General features: G+C 31.4%; 1 protein-coding gene across 2 annotated transcripts; it reads right to left on the reverse strand.

Moving 5' to 3' along the window:
* Positions 1-4,806: 4,806 nt before the first annotated feature.
* Atac3 (Ada2a-containing complex component 3) lies at positions 4,807-9,137 on the reverse strand. Of its 2 annotated transcripts, none has more exons than XM_011501516.1 (7): positions 8,875-9,137; positions 7,167-7,437; positions 6,899-7,096; positions 6,191-6,515; positions 5,840-6,109; positions 5,445-5,737; positions 4,807-5,247 (listed from the first exon to the last, which is right to left on the reverse strand). In XM_011501516.1, the coding sequence occupies exons 2-7, from the start codon at positions 7,383-7,385 to the stop codon at positions 5,005-5,007; spliced, it is 1,548 nt and encodes a 515-aa protein (XP_011499818.1). In that variant the 5' UTR covers positions 7,386-7,437; positions 8,875-9,137; the 3' UTR covers positions 4,807-5,004. The 2 variants fall into 2 exon arrangements, with proteins under 2 accessions (XP_011499818.1, XP_011499819.1); XM_011501517.1 differs by lacking the exon at positions 8,875-9,137 and adding an exon at positions 8,470-8,736.
* Positions 9,138-9,759: the final 622 nt, after the last annotated feature.

The raw sequence follows: 9,759 nt of genomic DNA on the forward strand, positions 1-9,759 counted from the left end.
GTTTTATATTGCAAACATGAGCATTATTCAAATTGTTATCGAGAGGAAAGACACTGACCCTGTTACGATTTATATGAAAATGATGTTGCAATGAAAAATCTTCATTGTAAAGAAATTTGCATTACAGAATCATTATTATATTGGTCTGTTCTGTTAATAAGTAATCGTGATTTTTGGCAATAAAAATATTTTCTAACGATCAAACTACACGCCTTAAAAGATCTACATATGTAAAATCACTTGAAAAAAGTATTTAAGCAGAAATAGAAATAAAGTTTCTTACTTATATTTAACGCTAAAGTCAACTCTTTGATCTCCTTTTAGCGTAGCATGGAGAAAAATTTTTATTTCAGTATCTGAAATTGGTTGGACAGGTAACAAGCAAAATTAGGTTCGTTTGCTAAATACTTAAAATAAAAGACATTCAATTGAATTTCTTAATATTTTTTAAACGAAAATTAGAAAATAATTTGTTTTATTGCACGAGGAGAAAGAAAAAGCTGAATATTACAAAACTACGAACAAAATAATTGAAAAGATTATACTTCATAATATAATTTCAATATTAAAGATAATTAGTATATAATATAATTTTAAAAGATTATCATGTAAATTATAGCCGGTGTTTTATTTCAGAAAATATTATAAGTAATAGAGGCGTAGTAAATGTTTTCGTGCTATAATTCCGTAATCGTCAAGTTTTTCTTAAAAAGAATATAAATATAATCATGCTGTTAATCGCATTGAAACATAAATTTATAAATATACAAATGATCAAAAATTCATAATTTAAAAATATTAAATTGGTCGTTTAATATTTTAAGTTTGTCTAATTTAAATGATGAAAGAAAATGAATATTAATCGAGGTTCACTTGTGTACTAGCAAAATTTATAAAAAAAAAAAAAAAAAAAAAAAAAAAAAAAAAGAGAGAGAGAGAGGGAGGGAGAGGGAGAGGGAGGAAGGCATATGTGGGTGTGTGGGTGTGTATATTGAATTTAAAAACAAACAACTCTGTTGCGATTACTCAATGTAATGTATAGTTTTCTTTATCCTGAAGTGCAGCTTCGCAACATCTGGCCACGGTTTCAATCAGTTTCTCTGTTTGCTGCACAGGCAATGGCCACCTATTCGGCTATACAACTGATTGAAAATAAATATATATCTCTCTCGAAGTTTAAATCTGACGATGATCCAGACGTATTCTATCGAAGGTCTTTTTTTTCGCTTGATCTACGAAGCGGAGAACCATAGGATTTTTTGTTATTGCTATTCCATTGGCACTCAAGATGACTTAAGATTTTTTTTTTTTTTTTTTTAACACTGGCTGTTAACTTTCAATTCAATATTTCTTCATTTTTAATATATTCTCTGCTTGTTGACTTTTCGTAATGTAAGATAAGAGCCCGAAACTAAAGAAGCGCACAGTACGTTCGTCCTAGCTGAATTTTTTACATTTGCTCGTACATTTCGATGATTTGAAAAGGCTTCGACACGGTAACATTGCCTTAGTTTTGCATTTTATTTTTATGTAATTACTACGTGTTTTTTCTGCAAGTAACTACGACTCTGGTCATTTATTTTCATGCGCAAAAAGATCTTTTTGTATAAAAAGATGATTTTGTACTTTACCTTTTTTATCGATGGACTTGTCGTTGTTCTTTATAATTTTCAAATACCAATAGCTATAAATAATGTTCTCTATCGTTTGGAAAATCTTAAAACTTTTATACGTAATTAATTCTTACCAAAAAATAATATCCTATAATGCATTATCATCGTCAAAAAATAAGAAGATAAATTGATAAAACCAAAACTAAATATGAATGAATTAAATAATTTCCATTGGCATTAAGCATTAAATGCTTATATTATATTCTAATGAAACTTTTCTTAAATATCTTTCTAAAATGTCTAATTATTATTGTTAAAAAACTCGAAGCGATTAATTAAAAACAAATGCTCAAATATATAATAGATTGCAATTGAAGTTGTAATTAATTAGGTTCTAAGAAAAGAGAAGACATTAGAACGCAAAACCGCTTTCGTTTTTCCATGAACAAGTTGATATCCCTGTTATTGCTTTTGTCTATAACACTTGTTAAATAAACTATTAATAAATAACACAGATAAAGCTTTGAATCCATTGGTATTATTTATAATTATATTTTTGATATCTGAATCCGTGAAGATAACCTACATTTCTACGCACAAAACACGCTTATGATCTAATTATTGATAAAAAGTTTATTGCATGCAGAAGACATGAAGTTAATTGAAAAAATGAATCATTTACTGATTGTTGATAATGTTATTTAATTATAAATCCTAATATCAATTGTATATAATGTAAGACGAGAATGTTCTTTTATCAACGATTAAAAAAAATTTTTTATTTTAAACAAATTTATTAACAATTTAATTTATTATTACAAAATTCATTTATATTCGATGAACGATTCAAGTTTCCAGCGTTCATTCATGTTCTATTTATTCAGCATTTACAATATGAAGAATAACGATGAGTGAAGAATGCAATGTTAAATTGAATTTTAATAAAACAACGGCTAATTGTAGATAAAATATATTTCATCCAAATTTTAAATATTATTTGAAAAACTGATTTTAAGCATTTCTTAAGAATTTTTTTTTTTTTTTTTCAACCAATACTTTTTATGTTGATGATTTTAATTCGAAGTAGATATAATTGGCCAAATTATTTTGTCAAAAAATATCCAATATGATTTTATTATAAATTTTATACGTTACATTCATAATTCATAATGTAATGCACACAAATGAATTTAGTTATATTTCATTAAATACTTTGCATACATTTACTTTTGATATAATTAATTTTGTTATCATAATAAGTATTAAGATGAACATAGATGCTTTACATTTGTAATATAGATCACCGATAAATACAGTACAAAATTGATCTATTTTCTAAATAAACTCTTATTAAATAAAAATATAATTTAATCAAGCAATTTTATTTTAATCAATCAGGGATTTTCGCGTTTCCGTATAATTTCGAAGCTAATTAAATGCAAAATACATTAAAAATGTTAACAACTAAAGACGAAAGGAGCTAATGATGCATTCAATTCTGACAGATAACGTCGGCTTATTAAAAATTACTTCATAAATTATTATATCAGTATTATATGTTTAAAAGTTTAAAGAAATTCTAAACATTTTTTTTTATATGATAAGGTAACACAATTTATGTAAATTATTACTGAAACGAATATACGTGATGTTTAAGTTACGTTGTAAATTATATTCAAGTCAACTGGAAGAAAAGGTTCATTGCTAAACAAGAAAAAATAAAAACATTCTCTATGTACTTCTACGATAAAAGAAATTAGAAAGAATTGTTAGACGAGATTTTAAAAAGATGTTAGAAAGATAAAGTAAAAGAAGCAGAATAAAACCTTCTAGTGCTCTTATTGATTTTTATGTGTACGCTTACAAGAAAACGTAGGCATGGCCTTACGATGTTACACATACCTTCTTGTGAAAGAAAAATATGAAAAGAATTGACATTGTGTTTGTAGACTGCCAACTGCACATACGTATCTTGACCATTCAACGCAATAAATATATTTAAGGATTATTATTTTTAATTGTGATACACTGAAGATAATATTAATAGGTTTAATCAATGCAAATGTCACGAATATTAATAAGTTTAATTTTAAGACGGAAATAAATGTTTATAATTAAAAAAAAAAAAAAAAAACATCTTTTAAAGTATTGTGTGAAAAATTGAAAATGGACATTTAAAATTTCTGAAAATATGAAATAATCTTAGATCGCGGAATTAAAGGAGTGGAATCGGAACTCAAAATTATTCAGTTTAACTAAACAAATTGAATTCATTTTATTTAATTGAAAATTAATGGTTTATTATACAATATGTCCTAAAAATATCATATTAAATTGGATAAATATATGTATATATTTTTGTAATATAAAAACGTTTTTATTATTGCATAAACAGAAGTATAAACGTAGTCTCCTTAATTGAAGAGTTTTTTGTATTTTACATCATATCCATTTTTTGTTTTGATTTCTTGTAGTCTTCTCAACCAGTTGAGAAATGGCAAATTGTTGGTTCCATTTTTTTTTTATTTTTTTATTTTTTAATTGCTTTTCATTTTATTACTCGATTTTTTCATTGATCTAACATTCATACTTTATCACTCCCAACATGACTTATATATATATATATATATATATATATATATATATATTTTTTTTTTTACTTGAAATGTATGTACAATGTATATGGCCGTAGAAACAAAATATGAACTTTTATTTCTTTATAACAGCTATTTTCCTTTTCTTTTTTTTTCTTTTTTCTTTTTTTTTACAATTTTGTATGAAGATAAATTTTTAATATTACTGTGTTCCTTCCTTCCAGTTTTTCACTAGCTGCATAATTAAGTAATAAGCAATTTAGACGCTAGTATATATATTATAAATGTATATACAAATATAGTTACGTGTTAAAACGTAATGTTGCAATAATGTGGAAGTTAAAATATCAATAGGAGTACATGGAATGCAAGTTCCTTGTAAAATACATTCGAAATTATGTATGAAAAAAAAAAAAAAAAAAAATCGTTATTAAAAATAAATTAACTTGTCTAAATCAATAAATTATGTTAGAATTTCAAATTTGTAAAAATTTGACGACTTCAAATGTGACTTTCACCTTATAACTTTGTTCAGTTCATTCCTGTGATATATATACCCATATATAACAAAACTATATTATATACACGATATTATATAGATGATAAATATTTGTAAAAAAAATGCAACTTTTCTTATTTTTGACAGACACCATAGGAAAACACACCATTTGACTCTTGATTATGTTCCACAAATTCGTAAAAAAAGTTAAAAACTAAATTTGAATGTCTTGGAACATTAATAACTCTATTAAGAGTTCAAAAATTGTTAGTCTTTTGAATGAAGAGGCACTATTAAATCACTTCATCATAGTCTTTTGAGCTGCTATATTCTTCAATTGTTGCTTGTAAATTTCAGCTTCCTCTTCTTTTTTTTGTAATTGTCTTCGATACTCGTCGGCTTCTCTTCGAGCTTCCGCCAACTTTCTATTTAATTCTGCAACGTCCATAATCGGCGTTTTGTTATTATCTTCCTCAAATATTTCAATTTTGTCGTCTAGATGTAAAAGTATAGGTTCCGTTTTTGGCGTTATTAAAGGTTTCTGCAAGCAAGTAACAATAACGAATGAAAAACATAAGTATTACAAAGGATAATTATATATAATATCTGTTTTCATCTAGAATTATTTTGCTTTCGTTTAATCTCATTTGCATACGAACTAAGCCAGTTAATTAAAATTAAAAAAATTCTGATTTAAATTAAATTTCTTTAATTTTAATTTATGTAAAATGTAGTAACCTTCATTGGGGAAATAGTTGTTTTTGTGGAGGCAAGCGTCGGGATTCCCGTTGTTGCATTTCCAATTGATGTAAGGAAAATTTTTCCTGTGCTCTTTCCATCGCTGGCTGTTCTTTTCAAGATATTTGGTCCTCGTGGTGTAATCGTTGGCTGATTTTGACCCAGAATTTGATCAGCTCTAATCGTAATAACTTTTCTTGAATTTCCTTTTCTGGCACCCATTTGCAAACGTTTGATGGGTGTTATGTTAAGTGGATTTGATCTTGTAAGATTTAATGCAAGTTTTCCCGCTTCTAATATATGAAAAGTAAAATTTTATGAATAAACATTGTAAGGACATGTACATGCAAGCATTTCATGTAAATATTGAATATATTATTAATTTCAGGTTCTACCTGTAAGAACAACGGTTTGCCCACTTTCCATAGCATTTTCGACGATAGTTGCATCGTTATCTACTGGAATCATAGTGATGCCATGAGCCTGCAGCAATCTTAACGGTTGCTCAACTCCCATTAAATTTGTAACATCTCTATGTCTTTTTCTTTCGTGGTGAACAGTTTTATCGTCTAGCCTCTGCAGTCCTTCTTTTACTTGCTCAACTTCATTGATAGGTTGAACCCTAATTTGTTGAAAGACCATTCTCTGCTTCTTATTTGCAGCTACTGTAATCATAACATAATCAATATAAAACATTATTTTACAAATCTTACTAGTACTACTTTGTAGTTATTATATAATGTTACATTGGGCAAGTCTTCGCTTTTGCTGTTGCTGTTCAAATTCAATACGTTCTTGTTCTTCTTTTTGTCTTTCTGCTTCTAATTGCATTAAATTCTGTGTAGCAGCTTCAATTTCAGCTGACTGTAATTGATTTTGATGTACATTAATTACTTCACGTTCCTGCTGGAGCATATCCACTAAATCTAGTCGATCGTGTTCCAAAGCAAGGCTGACCGGTGTTTTATTAAATTTACTATTACTGTTTGGATCTGCTCCGTGCTCAAGAAGCACTAACATAACTTCTGCGTGTTCTTTTTCAATGGACCAGTGTAAAGGTGTCATTTTAAGCTGTATAAATATAAAAATCATTTGAATATAATTATTATATAATAGTTTGAAGTATTTTTTTTTAATATATTTGTAAACATTGTATATGATTAAATTAATTTAAGTATTTAATCCGTTAAAACGAATGAAATTTCATTTGATTTGAATTTAATCATCAATGAAATCGAATAAAATTCACAATACACAGATGATAGTTTACGGTTAATAATAATAATTCTAGCTGTTAAAAGTTAACAAGTAGGCGCAAAATACAAATTGGGTGCATTAAAAAATAAGTTTATATAACCTCAAAAAATAACCGCACATATATAAACCGTTGTGCACGCATTTGAAAATGTAAAAGTTTTAATGTAAAATTAATTGAAATTGAAATAAAAACAGACCATATCTCTACTATCGACTTCTGCACCATAATTAAGTAATAACTGAGCCATTTCATGATGACCTTCATATGCAGCCATGTGTAATGGTGTTCTATCAACTTTGGTTCTTGCATCTCTGGATATTCCTGCTCTCAATAGTACTTCAGCTGTTTCCGTATGATTGTTTTGCGCAGCAAAATGTAGGGCGCTTGTCCCGAGCTAACGTCACATAATAAATTGTAGACAATCGAATTCCAACTCAAATATGATTTAATGATTTGTTATTTACCCAGTCTGTTGTGAACGGCGCGCCTCTACACATGAGATCACGGACAAGTTCTGTATCTCCATTTTTAGCGCTATGTAATAACTGTTTACCTAGCTCAACAATGGATAGAGCATCCGTTCCTCTAGTTCTTGGTGTCACATCGCAAGGTAAGATTTCCACCGGAATCAGAGTAGTGTCAAAATCGTCGATAGCACATATACCTTCCGTTTCAGCCTGCATCTTTTCCGATTCTCAATTAAGATCCGTCTCGCTAAACTCTTCATGTATCGAACTATGGAAATAGACAAAAACAATCAAGACCAAATTAAATGCTTATTTATTACTTCTAATATAAGTATTACTTTTTCTAAATTTTATGATTTTCTAAATTTACAAGTTATTTCAATGACAATGGCATTTATCAAAAGGAAAATAAGAATGAAAGGTAAGATTATACTCATAGAATAAGGTTCTAATTATTAAGACTATATTAATTAGTTATATTTGTAATTTTTCATTTTTAGATTCATCGCTTCCCACCTCGCACAGTTATAAAGAATAATTGTAAATAATTTAAATAATTGTATCATAAATTGTTATTGTAAATAAACTATCGGTCAAAAGTAAAAAATTTTAATGATACGCTTACATTGTTACAAAGCACTATTATTATGTATTGTAGCGATATCCATTTTCATTGTTTATAAAAATATAAAAATTATGGATAGAAATAGAGTAAGCGACCAATCGCAAATAAGATTATTATCGTATCGTAATTGGTAAGCTGAGAAATTAAACTTATATCGAATATATCAATTTTCTACATTATCCTTCCAATGTTGAGAAAAGTAACGGGGAGAGAGCTACATTAGCCGATCAATGTTGACAATGCATCGCTGTACAAATATTTCAATTATCCAATTATAAAAAATTACCTCAATTCTAAATTACAAAGTAAAATTATTGTCTTATATTCTGGGAAAAGGTAGCAAGGAAGAAGTGCAATGTGTTTATCCATGCCATCATCAAGAGGAATGGATAAGTATTTAAATGCTAAAATCATACAGTATCGTCTTCATTTAACGTAGTAATAAATGGATGCGTTGAAAGCAAAAAGGTCCATGGCATAGACACAAGCGGGGATAGGACTGCCGAGGAGCCCGTGGATAAGCTAAGAAAACAATAGAAGCCGCGGTTAGCCGTCGAATAACAACAAAACGAAATCGCAGCAGCCACTTATGATCCGAAAGGTACACCATTACTACTATTCATCATCATCACGATCACAATGAATAATGCCAAGGGAAATAAAAATACATCAGACCTCTTTGGTTGGACATTGTCGACAGGGCGAAGCTCGACGGCCTTGGCCCACCCAGACGATGCTGGCAAGTAGGTCGATACTCCAATAAACGCTTAATCGAATGGTAACGATTGAGCCACGAAATGTACAAACTTTTCGCCGAGCGTAACCAAAAAATCTCAATACCACTTTAATTCAACGTCGAGTCATGGAAGACGTACTGTGCAAGCAAATAAACGTAGCCTTATTCTCGAGATGAGAGAGCGGCGCGCGCGCGACAACATCAACGTAAACTTGCGAAGAATTGGCGAGGGAACTTCCTGTTCCTGTTTCGGCGCGCCGTGCAAACGGAAGTGTGCCTCGACACACGAGGTGCCGCGTTCTCGCGCACTTCGAGACTTCCTCTACCCACGTGGAGGTACTTACTCGGGGCGCATCGTCGGCGCCGACGGTCTTGACTCTTGGCACGCTCTCGACGTCCCACGGTCTCGTCTCTGCCCTGATACTGGGGACGATGCCACCGGGTGCGAGAGGAGCTCGTGGTTTCCTCCGTCCGCGGCTTGTCGTCGGGTCAGGCACCAACCACGGGACAACATGGCGGCCGTGCGCTCTCTTGGCGCCATTCTTGACTCGCGCGCCCGTGTTGCTCTCTTTGTTCCAAGCCGGACTTTCGCTTTCGCGATGACGAGCCGCTCATTCCTCGGCGCAATTATCGTCGTCCGGCATTATAAAGCCCCTGCCTCCGCTCCCCTTCGTCGCTCATCAATTCCATGAACATATATGGGAACATATGGGGATAGTCCTCGGCCCGATTATATGCGGGCGTTTCTACAATTGAACGCCCGTCGCGGGCTCCCGCAATCGACAACGACGATGACGACGATGACGACGGCAACGACAACAACGACAACGACGACGACGACGACGACGACGACGACGACGACGACGACGACGAAGTTACCATGGGAGCGTCGAGAGCATTCTGCGATTTCGCGCCTCTTTGCCCTTCTATCGACGTATCTCTTCCGCACCTCCTCGAGCGCCCATCAAAAAATCGCCACCCCCTGTTCTCTATTAATTCAAAACTTTGAATTCATCTCGCGCCCATCGCCTCACCCTGCTAGAGTGCTTTTTCACCCTCGTTATTTAAAAAACGAAAGGTTATTATCGTCTTGAGCGATTGGCGAAATGACGGGTCGCGAGAAGGAGTAAAGAAGTCGTCGTCGAGCCGATCGGCAAAATCAAGGACACTAGATGGTACATTATTATGCAATCTTGTTGGGTGTAAAGTTTGGAGGAGGTTGAATCTCA

Source organism: Ceratosolen solmsi, unplaced genomic scaffold (assembly GCF_000503995.2).
Source record: "Ceratosolen solmsi marchali unplaced genomic scaffold, CerSol_1.0 scaffold28, whole genome shotgun sequence".
Taxonomy (NCBI): domain Eukaryota; kingdom Metazoa; phylum Arthropoda; class Insecta; order Hymenoptera; family Agaonidae; genus Ceratosolen; species Ceratosolen solmsi.